General features: G+C 44.0%; 1 protein-coding gene across 6 annotated transcripts in view; it reads left to right on the top strand.

Moving 5' to 3' along the window:
• LOC111249512 (uncharacterized) overlaps positions 1-17,469 on the top strand; it is a 202,180-nt gene that overhangs the window by 66,229 nt on the left and 118,482 nt on the right. Inside the window, exons 2-3 of one of the 6 annotated variants that reach the window (XR_015319248.1) lie at positions 7,774-7,959; positions 12,826-13,104. The exons of 1 other annotated variant lie outside the window; for it this stretch is intronic. Coding sequence is in view for 1 of the 5 variants with exons in the window: in XM_086977600.1 (XP_086833726.1) it covers positions 14,510-14,601 (92 nt within the window). In the remaining 4 variants the exon portion in view is untranslated. 4 more of the 6 variants (XR_015319247.1, XR_015319246.1, XR_015319245.1 and 1 more) reach the window with 4 other exon arrangements.

The following is a 17,469-nucleotide window of genomic DNA, read 5'->3' as shown; positions in this document are numbered from 1 at the left end:
TATATATATGTATATAGTAGTACACATTTTTCGTCGTTCGATTTCCCCCATCAAATATATAAGTTGATTACTGCTGTATTCTATATATTAGGTCGTAGATTTTTTAATAGACGCAACCTTTTTACATTTGGTTATACCTTTTAGGACCGATAGTCCGATAGCCTCATAAAAAAGGTAAAATTCAATTGAAAAGGTATTTCAGACTGCGTCAAGAGCATCAATAGGAAGTCTAATCCATAATTGGTTGCCAAGCCTTTCGTGACCTCCATGTAACCACATCAGAGTACGTCGACAAATATATATTTATCTAGTCCGTCTAACTTACACTAACTTTATATCTGTGGAATATATCCCTCTCATAACTGGAGCGCAAGAAGTTCTACTTAATGGAAACTATGTTTACTAGTATATTCTATTCGATAACAGCGTTACCACTCATATTGCTTGACGTAGTTGAATAGGTACCGCTTACCTTAATTTCTAATACATGGGCATGATACATGGTTTACCTGTTTTTTACATCGCTTGATACGAATACCCGATGTTTCTAACACGTCTCTTTATTATGTACAGTATATCTTCAGTATCAGAACATTGCTAGACACACTGGGATGGTTTATCGTGTTTAATGGCTTATACACGTTGCAACCTATAACGATTGTAGATTAAGCAATCTCTGCGAGCGTTGGTCTGATTTCGATTCTTCGTTTCTTATTGTCGGCGAGCTCGGCATCGTCAAATCGACATCGGCCGTCAATAGGACTGCAGCAATTCCAGCCACGGAAAGCAATACTGTATCAGAGTCGCTAGTAGAGGCCTGTCCGCATGGTGGCAATGGCACCCTACGTAAATATGAATGGACAAGGGAGCGCTGCTGTACGGGGATACGGAAGCGCCTCGTTGTTGGATGGTAGCCTTGTAAGGAGCTGCGGCCACCGGTGGCGAGAGAGTGTATTGGTGAAATGGCGCGTGAATTGGTAATGGTTTGAAAGAGTACCCAACCAATAATGGGGGCAAATCCGTGGGCGAAAGCACGCCTGTCACCGAGGCGAAGATTGCTGGCTGTTGCCTGCCGGATTGTTGGCTTGCTGGCAACTGCCTGGCTTCAAAGAGTGCTACCGCCAGTTTTGCGGGGTGCGAGGTCGTTACCAACGGCATAGTGTCTCTCTGGTCACCCCTAACTTCCCGCCGCCGCGAATCGCATACCGTCGTGTCACAACCCCACAGAACCCATCCCGCACAGTTTGTGTCTACTGCCTCACAGCCTGGTCGTTCACTAGCTGTTCGTTGGACGATCGTTCGGCAGTTCTAGCCTGTAACTGCCGTTTCCCAGTATAGGACACCTCGTCTTTCAACGCGCGAAGATACTACTGCAACCAGTTCCAACGCTACGGACCCCTTTCCCTTAGGAAAGACAGGAGGTTACTTTGACCAGCTAACGAAGCCAGGCCACGAACCTTCCTTTCTCCAGTGAACACTGCGGATTTTTCTAGCTTGCTAGAATCCGAAGCATGGAACCGTAACTATCAAGGAGGTCCGGCCTAGCAGTCAGCGCGGCCGACATGTTCAGCGAGGTAACACTGCTAAAAGAGGTTAGCCCAACTGACCGGTAAGATCGACAGAAGTGAAGCCGGCTACATCGAACAGCACCTGTTGCCTGCGGCTTACAAAGTTCCGCGGCCGCCGCAGAAAACGCAGCTCCTCAGGCAGAAACGACACGCAGCGAACTACTCAAAAGTTCAGAAGCTGCAGCGGCGACTAGCTGAAACGGCTTGAGGGGTAAAGAGGAAGGGTGTTGCAATTGTGAGGAAGGCGTGCTTTAGGAAAGCAACTATGGTACAGGCCGATGGTACGGAACAGGGGATGACTTTAACGAAACTAGGCATGATAATTTGAAGAACGTGAAGTTATCTTCAGAGTAATCGCTGAACGGGACAAGAAGCAACAAGGAGCAAAAATTGTAGACCCTTCTATGTACTCGATCAGAGTAGTTTAACGAGGCAATTGATTAAGGTTTGTTTAATTATACTAATCATTCTTATTATATTGTGAGATAGTTAAATACTACGATTTTTTCAGACATTGCAGCTTCATGTTTTCAACTGCCAACAGAATGGGTATTTAGGTGTCGAGTCAGAAATAGCTACCGGAACAACTATGCCGACACAATGCTTTGAAAATTATTGCGAAGATAAAAAAGTCTGAGAGTTCTCTAAACACTTTTCAGTATCCTGAAGTCCACTACGGTAAAAAGAAATACATCAAAATACGACCTAATTTCGTTGCTGCGAATATGAATTTTAGAGTGTAATTTAGAGACAAAAATTATCTTTCTTTTCAACCACAGTTGCTATATATTTCACTCCCTTCTCTCTCTCTCTCTCTCTCTCTGGATTAATATAGACATATAGAAAGCAAGGGAGGGATTAATTATATTTTATCATTTTTCCGTAGTTTCCCATAGGTGAAGGCAGCATTGGCCAGCAAAATCAAAGAGAAGTCCTTTCTTTTTATCTATTCTGTTTTCTCTCACAGGAACTCAGGTTAATTTCAGGTCCGTCGATTGCTTTACCAGTGTTGTCAGACCAAAATAAGTTAACTCGGCGAGAAACGTTAGTCTTGATCTAAGCGCATTTATCCCTAAGCCGTCGCAAAGGCGAAGTGAACAAAATTTATCCAAGCTAACATGTCGCGTATCGCAACCGATGCGAGTGCCCTTCTGCCCTTTCTGCCCTTCTGTACGATAAGAATGGAAGCCTTTCTGCTTCCGTTACCTCGAAGGTGCCTATACCCCCTAGCATTACCAGCCACGTACACTATATATATATCACTGATCTCAGAGGAAACCTTATCGCTGCGGCGAATCACCAGTAAGATACCCCTTGCCTGCCGCTCGTGACCTGTTTTGACGACGACGCCACCGTCATGGTCTTAATGGCGATACGAGGCCGGCATCGTTTTTGTAGTCGTCGCCGGCGTAGCCACTCCCTTCACATTGTACGTGTGACCGAAAAACTTATATGCGTATGTGTGTATCTATGTATGTTGTGCACATTGTACCTCCAGCCAACAAATCCTAGTTGCTAGCTAGAAAGCCAGCCTGGCAGTGACTCACTAGCGGACAACTGGACAGGCTGGAGCAAGGTAAACTGAACCTAGCCTAGGCTCCACCGTAGCTCTGATATAGGCTCTGATAACAGCGGTTCCGGACCTAGCCTCAACAGTGATCGTACGTTGAGCTCGGTATCGTTCGACGACAGAGTCTTACTGTTACTCCTACTGTTTGTAGCCTGTTAAAGGTGATAGAAGCAGCAACTCTCTTTGTTCTCGCTGCTGACCTGAGTTCATTCGTTGCTTCATCCGCTGCCTGCGCAGTCTCCACCGCGTCACTGTCGCCTTTACCACTAGCACCGAGTCAATGAGCCAGGCTTATAGATCGCCCCCTGCTACCTTTTTGACCAAAGTGCTCACCAGGAACACAACCAAGCCAGCAACCAACTGACCCCTAGATACCACTAGTGGCACTGTAACTTGGTATCCCTTTTCTGCCTGTCCTTCTCCTGTTCTGCTCTGGCCGCTTTCCTTTTTGCGATATTTATTACTTGAACATAAAAAGCAGCTTCAAGTAAACGAAGGAATGAACGAAGGTGGCAGAAAAGACGGCGAGACAGGCACCAGGAACGAACTGCTTCTATCCTCGCCATCTCCGCCACAACCTCTAAGTGAAATAAACCAAAAAAAAGGGACCAAGGACCACCATACCCTAAGAAACAGAGCAACAGCATTGAGCCGGGCATCGCCTAGTGGACGAAAGAGTCAAGGGCTATTTTTTCTTCCCTTTCTTCTTTTGAGCGTTGTCCACATCGGCGGCAGCAGGGGTGCCCCCGGCAGTAGTACCATGAACAGTAGGAGCAGCGGTATCAAGACCAGCATCGATGGTCCGCTACAGTGAGGGGTAACGTGCGCGGTGAAGATCGAGGCATCCAGGAAAGAGCGACCAACCAGCTACGTTATAGTTGAGACACAGAGCCAAACGGAGAATAACTAGCGAAGGAGGTCTTTAAAGTCTAGAGGTGGCGATTATTAGGGCAAAAGACAATACCGAGGGCAGAGCGGCAAGAGAACGCCCAACGGGAAGCGGGGCGAGGGTTAACACATGGGATAGTTGGTGATGGTAGTGGTAGCTCTGCTGGTAATATAGGAGCAAAACAACGACAGTGGCGGCGAGTTCTACGGTACGCGTGTGTTGCAAAGCTGACTATCTCGACAAGTCAGCTAGCCAGTTCCCAGAGGGCCGGACTGACTATTGGCTGGTTAGCGGGCCTTCAAGAGGAACAAGCAGGCAGCAGGCAGAAAGACGCTTTAAAAGAAGGGGCCATTATGTACCCTGCAGCCGTGTATCCTTATGTCCTTTTTTCACCCCCTTATTTTCGGTGCCCATGGGCCACTGCTGCTACAGCCAGCGCCGCTGATCTAGCCGCGGGCGGTTTGCGCCGGAGTCAACGGCCGCAAACGACTACAGCTTTGGCCTCAACGGCAGCGGCAGTAACAACTTCATCCCACACGTCATCCCCCCGCTCCAAATCCCATTCGTGCTGCCATTCCTCCCACTTGTTCTCACTCCCTGCGTTTCGTTCGTCCACATTTCACCCCCTTTCTCCCACAGTTCGCAGTGAACATCCCACAACTGACAGTGCTCCCCAGCCCCTGTTCCTCGGTGCTAGCGCCGCATGACTGCAGTTTCCTATATCTGCTGCTGCTTTGTCTTGTTCCTCCTCAGCCCAACTGCGGTTTTGACGCTGCGGCTTCTTGGTTAGAACTAGTAGCATCAGTCGTGGTTTGACCAGTGGTCAGAGGCAACGATTGTTCTTCACAGGACAGAAACAGCAACCTATGTTGCTTCTTGTCGCTCCCATCTAACCCGCACAACTGCTTTCAATATTATGATAATGGTTGTCGCGTTGTCGTAACTTAAAGTAGCAAAGCAAAAGCAGTAGAATCGGTGTTGTTGGTGACCGATGCACTGGAAATTATTAAAATAAAACAACAATTCGCAAAGAAGCGGCAGCAACGGTGCTAAGAGCAGGAAGTTACCACCGCCTCGCTTGGACCTGTTTGACCAAACGGCAGGCCTCTGACACCCGACCAACCTGTCTATCAGCCGCTACGCAGCTTGCTTTCCTAGGTTGAGTTTAGAATACGATAGCAACAATTTCGTTCGTCCCTAGGTTTGGGCTTTTGGCCTCGAAATTTTTGGTCGTTGCCCACCGTCCTCAGCATTAGAGGCTGTCAACTGGCGGACCAAGAAAAGATACAAAGGAAGAATCAACTAGAGCAATAGGAAGAAGTGCGAAAAGAACGTGCTATGAACAAGCGAAACCTTTCGAGCCAATAACAAAACAATTCACTGGCTACTCAATCAAACGCATCGATACCGGCCAGAGCACCCAACATTTTCCTCATCGAGTGACGTCACGACCGCCGATCGCGTCCCTACCCACCTCTTACAAACACGAAGTCATGCGCACAGACAAACAGGTATGCTTCTGCGTTATCCGTTGTTTGTATTTTTGCCTTTGTCTAGCTTCACTTTCTCATGTTACTGACAAGAAGAGACAGGCGGGCAAGATAGAGGAAACTGGGTGTCGGTCACCATTAAATAAGCAACTAGGCGCCACCGAAGACGCCGATGAAAGAAATCCATCCAGCAACTGACAACAAAACTAGGCCAATAGTGAAGTTAGTGCCAACAGTATATAAGCTCTAGCCATGTCACTCACTAAGAACCTTAGCGTCTTAGTTAAGTACAGTTAGCATTCTGGCCATTAGGAACAAGCACAGAACAGAATGAAGCTATTTTGTGGTGGGGGTACGCGTGCCACAAAGCAGTCGTATTGGATAGTATGCTTTAGCGGTGTTACACACGTGACAATCGTATAAGTTAGTTCTGGCTTAAGTTATGTGCGATTTAGGCATCCACGGAAGCTAACGGTTACGACCGCTCAAAAACACAGGTCAATCCGGCAGTTATTCTCGGAGTTTCCTGACTATATACTATTGTTAAATATTGAATCTGTAGCATAAAAACTAGAGCTAGTTTCAATACATAGAGATAAGGTACCAGAAGATGCTGTTCCTAAATGTTTCTTAATATTATACACAGCTGTCCTACTTTCGACCCTGTTTGTTACAAATACATTTATTCGTAGCCAATGGCAGGAGACGCGACTTGAGAAGGTTGGAAATGAGGTTCTAAAGTGTTTCTATTTTAGATTTCAAATAATAGCGCACACGATTCGGCGTAATGCTGGTATCGTTCACACGTTTCTGAGCGTTGTTCTATTTCAATTCAGGTATATTGAAACGACTCCCATAACGAAGGATAGGAAATTTCGGATCGATAGGAGGTTCAATCGGATCGACTACGACGATCATAGCGGTTAAAATTGTTCTGAAATGACTTAGCTATTGTAAAGATCTTTGTGAAGTCCTTCTCCTTACCTGGAAAATACTGACTCGTGTTCAGATCACCAGAGTGCGAGCGCATTCGACCGACCTACCTACTTGTATTTCTCTTATGCAACAAAAAAGCACTCGTTAAATACAGCGTAAATGTTCCGCATACGTATTGTTTATAAAGCCGTGTATCTTCGGCCTTTGATCTTACATGTATTTACGACAAAATGTTCGAGCTTGTTTGGTGAAGATGTAATTTTGCCAAAAAAACGATCATTTGCTCTCCCAGAAATGCGTACTACCTTATTCGCTCCCAACATGATCACGCACCTGTGGTCTTCCGTCATTCAACGTCACCGTGAAGCCTAAATAAATAACTTTCGCCGCTACTACTATCTTTATTACCTTGTTCAGCAAACTACACAGGCGAACCGAAAATATTTAAGTTAAATTTATTCGCTCCTCACCAGGATAGCTTGCATCAACTTATCGTAACATGGGCGACGGATCGGCGCATACCCTAAACTTCGGAAGGGACAGATGGTTCAAGTCGAAAACTGCATTTCTATCACCGTTTAGTAATCTTAAGACGTTGTTTTCTAACGTATCGTGCCATGCACACATGGAATATACCAATATTTTTTTCTCTTTCAAGGGAAACTATCGCATCAAAATCAAACGGCACATTATTTTTTGGTAGGACAGAATGCTTCACTCGACTAGCTACGATTGCAGGTAACAAATAAAGTATATTTGCGATAAAGTATAGGTAAAAATAGCTATATTTCTAGATATTTTTCCGGATGCGCTTTATCGCGTATTCTATGTAATCTATGATCGATTTTTTCAACTTGCACATCATAATAATAGCACACAGATTTCCGCTAATAGCATAAATCGTGACCGCCGCGCATAAATCGTATTTCTCTAACATTTTTTCTAAAGCCGTATATTATACTACGCGACATTCTGCAAGCTACTGCGTCCGTTACGTTGGGGTTCGTAGTTTTTTTTGTCCGACTGCATTGTCTTATACCAACCGTGATTGACAGCGGTTACTGTGAAAGATTATGAAAAGCCATGCGCGTTCCTCATTAGAATTACTACTATATTTCGTTAGCTAATATTGATAACTGAGTAATTGAACAAAAATTTTAATCTGATTTTTGTTAAATTTTTGCAGCTTCAACACATCCGTTTGTATCGGCAGACAATAATACAAATGCTGCTTTTATATTAGCGTATAGTAACTAACTCCGATGTTGAAAATGAACAAAAACATGAGCATCGTACATACGGGAACGTTTGTTTTGACAGATGCGACGGCTAGGTCGAGTCGCCATCATTTCGTACCTGACTAGTATAGGAGTCATATTTTATGGGCACTGTGAAAAACGACATGTCAGCACAGGGGCCGAAATGCACCAACGTGATGAAGTCAGTTCTTGCGGAGAAATCAACAGTAATAGTGAAGTGTCTATGGGTGCCGCGTATGAACCTCAGGTGCGAATGTCTAAGCCAGTGTTGTGACATGCTAGAAAACAATAATATATACTTCTGTTTGAATGAATTGAATAGCGGAAGCATAAACTTTAATTAGCAATATCCTCTATTATAGTGCCAGCGCACGCGGTCGCAGCTGTGCTTCAACTGGAAGCCTATTTTTCTTGACCAGCTGTAGACTTGCTGTTATCAAAAAGTGTCAAAACCCTATTCGTGTTTTCCGTTATGCTATTTTTGTCTATACCCCTTTTCATCTTCATTATATCCTAGCCTATAAATGATTGTTTACTGAAGTACTCATGGTCGGATGTTTGTCTACTAGCACGAATCTGTGTAAAATTAGTGGCGTTTACCGAATGTTGTACGTACAAACAGCTTGTCGCGCTCTTCCAAAGGACTAATTGCATACTTTCTCTAAAAGTTATTAAATCAATTCTATGATTTTCTAATTAGGCAGTGATCGTTATTGCAAAGCCCTTTTCGCCAGTAGATACGAAAGCTATATTATACCCCCTACTGTCGACATCGGTGCCAGAACATGAATTATAAGTTGAAAATTTACTTGACATAGCACGAACTAGATGGCTTATTTTCCCAGGAACTAATTTCAGTCATCGGCTAAGTGACGCGTTGTCGAAGTGACAGACTTATTACGGCTTTGTTTAGTTTGGCAAGTGATTGAGCGTCCATTGACATTATACCGGTTTCGCAATGATGTTTCGATACTTGTTTATAAATAGTTAACTTTTTGTAAACTTCTAGAAAAATACACTATTGTGACTGACTAGAACATAACTGAAAAGAGCCAATATTTCACATTTAGATCCATTGCCTGGCGCATTTTCATTTGTGACATACATAAAATTCTTATGTTCCGCCTGAAACCCTTACCAGGAATCATCACTCCTAAACCAAGTGAACTCAAAATTACGTTATGAACATAACTCGGTGTTTTTTTTTCCTTTTTTGCTTCTTGAAGTCAGCTTTTTAGGCTGTTTTTCTTTTTATATTACAGCATACGATTGTACGCATTGTGGGATATCGGGTATAGAGCAGGTTGGGTAAAAAAGAAGGCTCCTTTAAAAGTAGAGTTGAAGATACTATGATCGTTTCTTGTAAGAACTTCTTGGTTGTGTTTACCTAGCATCTCAATATGCGAAAGCCCAATTTTTTAACTATCCAAACAATGAATTATATCAATTGATCCAAGCTATCTGAGTTAATAAAAATGCGCTTTGGTTCCCGTGCGACACCCTTCGTCAGCATTGCTGATTATCACCCGTCCGCGATTGACCGATTTTGAAGAAACACCATCGAACTTCAAGGTATCATCGTATGAATAACTCAATGGCTCAAGACGAGCCCAACGTCAAGAACGTAGCTTAATTTATGAGGTACAACAGTTACCACTCTAAGCTAGATCGCCGCGGCGTTGTGGCATGCTTGGTAGGCTATCAGGCTCAAAATCATGAAATTCAGATTTGATTTTCGGTTAGAGCTCAGAGATTTTTTAGGTTATTTCGACTATTAATATCGTTCACTGGGCAGTTATGTTTTATCTGCTCAACTCCAGAGTCCATGACCGTATCAGAGTCAGAATTTAGCACATTTTCCATATTTCTGTATGACCCGTTGAAAATAACAAGCTGGATACTTACAATGAGATTTTTCTTTCAAGTGACGCAACGTAGGGACGAAAGACGTTACGTATATCCTTATCGTTTTAATGTCACTTCCAATTGAACAAATGGCTTTTTGTTCATTCCATTCCGTTACTATACATAAATATTATTCAGTTTATTGTAGCAAGGCGGGCATATTAAGCAGTGAATAGTTGTGAGTATATTTATTCTATTAAAAATGCTTCCGCCTACTTGTCCTTGTTTTAACTCGCAGTCTATCGGACCATGGCCATCACCGTCATGGCTTTCATCATTACGGGGTTCGCTTTCGTTCTTCAAGTTTTCCTTCGCGTCCTCTACGCTTCTGCTTCGACAAGACAGAGAAATGAAATGCAATAGAATAGGGTTCACCCCGCAAGCCGCCATTGCCTTTGCCGATGCTTCAGCCATCTTAACCGTATCAGGGGGTCCGTTCCTTGCCGGTCTGTCGTACCTTCTTGTGGCTTTAGCGGAACAGAAGCGTGGAAGTGGTAAAGGCTTTGAGAGTAGTTTAGCAAAGGGATGGTGGCAAGCAAGCAAGCCAGCCCATTCGGCTGTTTCAACTAAGCTGGGAAACCGGGCTTCAAACCGCGGTGGTATACTAACCCCCTCTACAACGTACCGTGGTTCCCTGGCGAAGACGCTTGCAGGAAGGGTTGTGGCTCTGCTTCTGCAAGCACTCGCTGTTGTCGCTTCAATGTTCTGTAGCTGAACCTAACGTTCCCCCATTCTTCCACATGCCCCGGGAAACCCCTCATTGCGTTTGCCACAGCTCCCTCCGTGCTTGTGCAGTGCAAAGCAAACCACGCAAATTTGTAGCTGTCTCTCTGCCCCCGGGGCTCGATTTGAAATGGAATTTTCCTTTCCTCTAGCTTTCCCCATCCATTTTGTCGGCCGAGCCCGAACCCGCCGTTTTTTAGTCTCCATCTTTTCTTCTCTCGTCGGATTCTGCTAGCTTCCTTTCGCGCCTTCTGCAGTAAAGCGCTCACTCTCCTCTCGTTGGAGTTTTCGTTGTTTCTCTCCCCTGTTTCGTGGTCCTGTTGAACATTTTCGTTTGTCTTCTTTTTCAGCCTCACTTTACTTCTTCTTTCCCCTTTGCCCCTTTTCCTTTCTTTTTTTCGCCTGCCTCGTGTTCATACGACTTCCCGTATAGATCCCGTTTTTCTCTTTGTTCGCCTGCTAGTTTTTTTGCGTTCACTCACACATCTATGCCCGTGCTGCTGCTAGAGACTCTGGATTGTCCCTGGTTTTCGTTCCAGCCGTAACCACTTGCTAACGCCGCGCTGAGCCTATTTTCCTACCGTTTCAAGGGCTTGCTTCCGTTTGCTCACAGACCTGTTCCCTGTGTACCGGTGGCGCGTGGTCTAGAACCGGCGAACAGCGAGCGGTAAGCAAAGCTCGAAAGCTGACATTACACGGGGTTAGTATGTGGGCATAGCATCTTCCTTTTTTGACGATTGCTCCCTCTATCTGCTCTTCACGTTTCCTCATATTTTTCCCGGCCGCCGGTCAGGTTCTATTCCGTCGTCCCAGCGGCCCTTTCAACGAACCGAAACAAGCCAAGGCATTGTTCGACAATCGTACAGTAAACTATATAGCAGTAGCAGAAGAAAACCGTTGCTTTGCCTGTAATTGCCGTTTGGTTTCTACCGACGGCGAGTTGTACCGAAGGAATAAGTAGGCCGATAGAAGGCGACAAACAGAACGACAGCGAAAAACATTAAGGCTGGCCACGCTTATCCCGGATCCCGGAAAATGAGCGAATGGCTCTAGAGAGTCACGGACAGGTGGGCGATAAAGCTAGAGGCCGGTTGCGACCGCCGCACTATCAGTCTGGTGGTGCAATAAAGAGAATTATTAGACTACAGCGTTGCCGACTGCCGTTAGGAATATACGTTTTGTTAGCTAGATGACTACACGATTGGTTGGATTGGTATAGCACTCTTTGTATCATCACTGAATGTGTGCGGGCACATCGAGTATTATTGGTGTCGTCGGCGACGTTCGCGACAGGATGCGTGTATGAGTAGCAAGACAACGCTAACCGGTGCAGCCAAGCAAGTAAAGACGTGTTTGCCAAGGGGTCGAGTGGCAGCTTCAGAGCGTTCGCCGTCGGCCATGGCGCAGGATTTAAAGGTGCTAGCAGAATTGAAACCCCCCATTGCCACTGCAAGCGATGCCGCCGACTTTTGGGGACCACACATATGTTGCACGTTCAAACAACGTTTATACTCGCCCTATATCATCTTCCTCTCCCATTTGACTTGTGTCCGCTGCCTCTAGTGCTTCTATGACCACATCTGCTCGTTCATAAGTTTGTCTGAGCCTCTTCCACCGTCACCATCACCGTCCCACTTCTGCGTTACTCCAATGTTTTTCAACTTACTTCCACGCGCTTGTCTCTACTTGTTAATGGTGCCGCTTATATAGGGTCTCCCGTTCCGCGTCTCGTGTGCTGTGTTGAAACAAGGTGACTAGCTGGCATGCTGCTTGTGTGCGCCAGCGTAAACAGGAAGGTTTGGACGGAATCCTGTCAACAAGCTATGGTGGCCTCATCAGCCACGGCGCTCTCGTTTCAAAGGGTTGATGGCAGGTCATGCGGACCTGGCAACCGCTAGAGGCTGCTAGTAACCAGAGCAAGCCAAGCGTTGCCAGTCAAAGTGGAATAGCGGCAGCAGTTCCCTAGGGCTGCTGATTCTGCTAGCGCAGCCCTAGCTCAACGGAGATGACAGATGTTCGTTGCGTTTCACCCGCCAGAAAAAGGGCCTCTACAACGACTCTGCCACGTACAGATGGCTGGTGGCATGGCCTAAGTGTGCACTACTCCTCTTGTTCTTCCAACTTGGCGCTTATCTAAGCGGCAGGAATATGCATGTTCTAGGAATAGGCAATTGCTGAAGCTATTTCGCTAGTCTGTCGTTCGGCTTTGTATGCGTCGGGCCGAAGTCAAGGCGAAGTAAAGGTAGGCCTAAAGAGGAACGGAGAAAGGGTTGACTGAGATATCACTTCCGAAAAATTCCAGTACCTTAACCATTTTTAGGCTACTTATGATAGCTGCTGTTGGAATCCTAGGGGTGGTGTCGTTCACGCGACGTTCATGTGGTATGTCTATGCGATACGTAAGAGTAATTGACAGGTAACAGACGCAAAATTCACAGAAGGAAAACAGGCTTAAACAAAACTCACTATTTCGCACTGTTTCCAGCATGCGGGGCCAGTACGAAGAAACTCCTACTCTTCTCGCCGTGGCCGTTGTTACTTGCGCCTTTGTCTGTGTTTATTCTAGGGAGTGATGTGGTGACTGAAGCAGCGTGCGACTTGTTCTGCCAATCTGCTTGCGTGGCGTAGATTGCAAAAGGCCCAATGTCTTTTTTCCGGCGATAATGCCTACAAGCAGAAACTGGTCATACAATCCAAATATGTCTTCAATTTGAGGACCAAAAGTCCAGAATCGCCGAATAAAGAATACTATGCCTAAAACAAACTCCGGTTTATTGTATCTGCATCCAGTGTCATAACTAACCGTAACGCAGCATTATTTAATCTTTTGTAAAATAAACCGATTCGTTGAGTCACATCAGTTCCCTATACAATCTGTCCGCCAATTGACTAAATAGACATTTTGGGTCCTTGCAGTAAGAGCTTTTTATTCCAGTACTCCATCCTACTCTGTCAACACAGATACATGGAGACGCTCTTTTCTACGTGCTTTTTTGCTTGAACACCTAGCTTTCGAATCTATTCAAATATTGCAAGGCCGGTACTTATATTGGCAATACTTTACTTTTTATCAAAAACCAAACATTTTTTTTTGTTTTTCTAAAAGCCCAATAAGGCATTTTCTCAGGGAGGGTGTTGGCTATGGCTGCGAACCTAAGTAGCATAAAATTGTGTGCCTGCGTACCAACTCTCGAAATTTCCTTTCACTGCTTCGTATATACTGACTACTCTTTTTGTGCTTTTCTTAATACCTCCCATTTCCATAAAGTTTGCCTCGATACCTTAAGTTACCAATCACTCCATCAAAAACTATTTTTTTTTCTAACCCCCACAGTATACTCTGTTTGCCTTCTTTCCGCACCCGTGAGCATCGCTCACTCTCCTTATCCCTGTTATCTGTTCCTAAGCGCTACGTCGAGACCCGCATTTACTGCAGAAAATCTCGTCTTCCTGAATATTTCAAATAACAGTGACTAAACACATCTACACAGTGCTGTAAAACAAACTTGTTCCTTGCGACTGAGTGAAAAGCACTCCTTTATACTAACTAGCTGTCTTTTTTAGCACACAGTTGTCTCAGGCCAAAGAATATCAGCTATTTTAAGTACAGAACGGTAGTTCCATCTATGTGTTGTACTAACGGCCAATAAAGTGAATATATTAACTGAGTAACGATCTGTTAAAACAGCAGATTAAGAGTGCCATCTCGTGCGTACAGCACAGCCGGAACTGTATCTCGACAGCGCTGTCCCATTCGAATGTAACTTATCTTGCAAAAATGTGTTATTTATGTTTTTAAGGGATAAATCTATTGGAATAGATAGAATGGCTTTAAGACATAAACATGTTTTTCTTGTAAATAACACGCCTATAGCGTCTATACTACGTCGTTCTAAAACACCTACAGGTACGATTCGGTTATTGTGTTTAGCGTCTGATTTGGCTGCCTTTTTATTTTACTTACAGTCATTAGTTAATCAAATAAGGTCACCTAGAGCTTAACATAATTTCGCATTTAATGGCTGACTAAAAATATGCATTTTTTTTCCATACGAAAGCTGTCTTTTCCAACGATAGTGCATGTGGTAACACAATCGCTCAAGGAACACTTGTGGAGGCGAAAGCACGCACTTGTGCGTGCGATGCGATAGCCGTTCACCACAGTCTGTATGAACAATCGGTTGGAGCCATTACGCAAAGTTTCCGGTCTTCTTCCTGATCTCGGATTTCGTCTTCTTCCATTCAACGCGAGACGTAAATGGTTTGTGGCATAATGTATAGCATTCATCGCTAGTCAGTGGCAATGACATTGTTATGACCGCAGATTATTTCGGTATTAATTTCAATCATTTTGGTCCTTCTATGACTATTGCATGAATTCGTAATGTCAAAGTGTGCAGTGGGTAATGTAACATCGGGGGGTAAGGGATACGTTTATCATCAAGGAAATCGAAATCGAAAACGGTGCGCGACGCAATCAGGAGACAGGATGATTCTAACCGGACGACAAAAACAACTACCTTGTAACGATATCAGTTTTGTAAGGACATTGTCACGTCGTATCGAACTGAGCGGTTTAAACGAGCGTTAGCCAAGAGATCAGAAGCTGTGGAATTGTTAAATGAACTAAGCAAGCGTAAAGCTAGGCAACTGAAGACTGCGAAGCAATCCAGCAAAATGTTCCGCAATCCAACATATACGAACAATAGTCATAAGTACCATGATTCCTATCGACGATGCAGGAGCGTTACATTGTGGAATTATGGAAAAACGAGACTGTAATAAGGTAAATGCTGTCCTGGCTTCAGAAACGATTGTCGGATGAAGACTATGTAGCCAGGGGAAAGCAGAATGAGGCAGCTTTCACGTAAGAGCCGCATGCAGATATTAAATTCGGGTGCGGAATTGAAGTTGACAATTTATAGGTGGCCTTATTCGGTTCGTGAATAGCTATATTTTGCTACAGTGCTTTCACGGGCAACAAACGAGGGCGCAGGAATAGCATTACGAGATCTGAACGTGACTCTCAATGCTATTAGAAAGTTGCCATCGAAGAGGCACGCCGATATTTAGTGTACGCACGAAGTGTGCATTGCACGAGCACGCGAGGTAATCTTTGCTCGGTGTGTATAGTATATATCATTATTTGCCGCCTTAATTATGCCAAACTGGCGTGATGACATCTAGGGCTCATATTAGCATATTTGATGTTACGTATAGAACATCTCTCGCTATATGGCGAGGAAACACCCATCGAATGAGGAAATTCGGTAAGTCGACCGCTTGCTTCTCGCTTAGTATAGCATGTTTCGCTTAGCATTCGTTCTTAATTCGTTGATATCAGTAACACTGGCCGGGTCGTTGTGGTTCTCGTAGAGAAAACTGAATTTTATACTTGTCACTCGTTCTTATGTGACTTCTACATACAATAGGCACAAATGAGAGTCACTTATCTCTTCAACTACCTGTCAATAGGTCCTCGGTTGATCTACGTAAGCAGTGGGCTGGGTTGCATGACAGAAAATATACCAGCTCTATTAACAGACGATTTCCCACGGTCTCGCAACTGAGTACGGATGTTGCAACTTCTAAATCTAATTCGATCGGGAGCTGCTGGCTGAGTTGTTTTCGTCTCAAGTTTTGCAAGTTAAAACGTTTTGGCACGCCCAGACTATGGACTATCTATCACGCAAAGATCTTCATCTCGAAACTTAGACAACCACTTTGTAATAGTTGTAACAAACGCCGAGCTATGACCAAAAGTAAGTTAAAATGTCGAACATTTAAAGAATAGGTAACGTACAATACCTCAAGCGACCTTTCTTTTTGCAACTCAGCTTGGATATATATCATATCGTCACCAAACAGGGCTAACAATTAGCTGCGGTGTCTGAGCTAAAGCAGAAAGATTAGCTTTTCCTAAAACAGTCGAACTGAAACAAAAAAATGTTTAAGCTATTAGTTTATTATTATCAATTTTTATCGATATTTTTACTTTGTTGAAAAATATCAGTTATGAAGACTTTACAAAGTTCAATTAGACTTGCTCAGTCATTATGAGATCCCCGTAACCTACATATAATTAATCTATGCTATTCTTAATAACATATCTGCGGCATCTTTTTGGTGGTATAATAGGCGCCATGTAATATCTAATGTAATGCATATCTAAACCAACGGTACAGCGTTCTATATCTCATTAATGTCTCTAAATAAATAGAAAAAACAACTACCGTTATCCGAATTTCTTATCTGGCAGTGGCTTAAAGTTAGATAGTCTAAGAACTCTACCTCAGTTAAGACCCTTTCAGGCCTCATTAGCGAAAAGCAGTAACGGCGGCTATTGTCTATCGCCTTATGGCCACTCGGATAGAAGTAAATTTGAAATTTTTTCTGGCCTCAAGCCCAAGTCGTTGGTAGCCTAGCAGAAACCCAGCTTTTAAGATTTAACTAATAGAGTAAGTAGTACGCGAGTGCGCGAAATAATGTTGACATTATTAAGAATAAATGTTAACCATTAATCCTCAGCACGCTGAAGCTACAAACTGATTCTATCACTGCTGAAGATAAGTTGGTTGCTTTGATTGATGATGAAAACCTGGATATGCTTAAGCATATTAGCGTACATCGACGGTATTCTACTGGAGTGAAATGTGTTTATCTGCCCATAAGAAACGATCGAATTGCCAACTCCGAATTCCCAAACGCCGTTGCCGTAATCTTGTTTTCAGAACACTGCCAAGACTCAGCAATGAGTGGCCTAGAAGATGGAGTTAGAAGTGATATTAAGAGAGACATAATAATATCGCAATCTATCTCAGTCGTTTAGAAAACTATTAGAGCGTTTAACATGTAACCCCGACTAGGCGTTAGGCTCAACGAAAGGTGTCCCATCACCACCTAAAAGATGCGTTACTTGAAAACAAGACAGGGTAAGCTAATACTACAACCGACGTGCAGCACAGCTAGAGCCCCATCCACGTCTTAAGATGATAAATGAAGGCACTGAGGCCATTCTATGCATCATTTATGATCCAAGCATGAGGAAACCCGTCAGGGTAATTTTAGAAAGTAACCAATGAGAATAGTCTCTGTTGTTACATGCAGCAACTCTTAAAGGCCCAACGAA

The sequence above is a fragment of the Varroa destructor genome, unplaced genomic scaffold (assembly GCF_002443255.2).
Source record: "Varroa destructor unplaced genomic scaffold, Vdes_3.0 BEIS01000001.1, whole genome shotgun sequence".
Lineage (NCBI taxonomy): Eukaryota > Metazoa > Arthropoda > Arachnida > Mesostigmata > Varroidae > Varroa > Varroa destructor.
The sequence above is the reverse complement of the archived record's forward strand: the minus strand, read 5'-3'. Positions and strand labels throughout refer to the sequence as shown.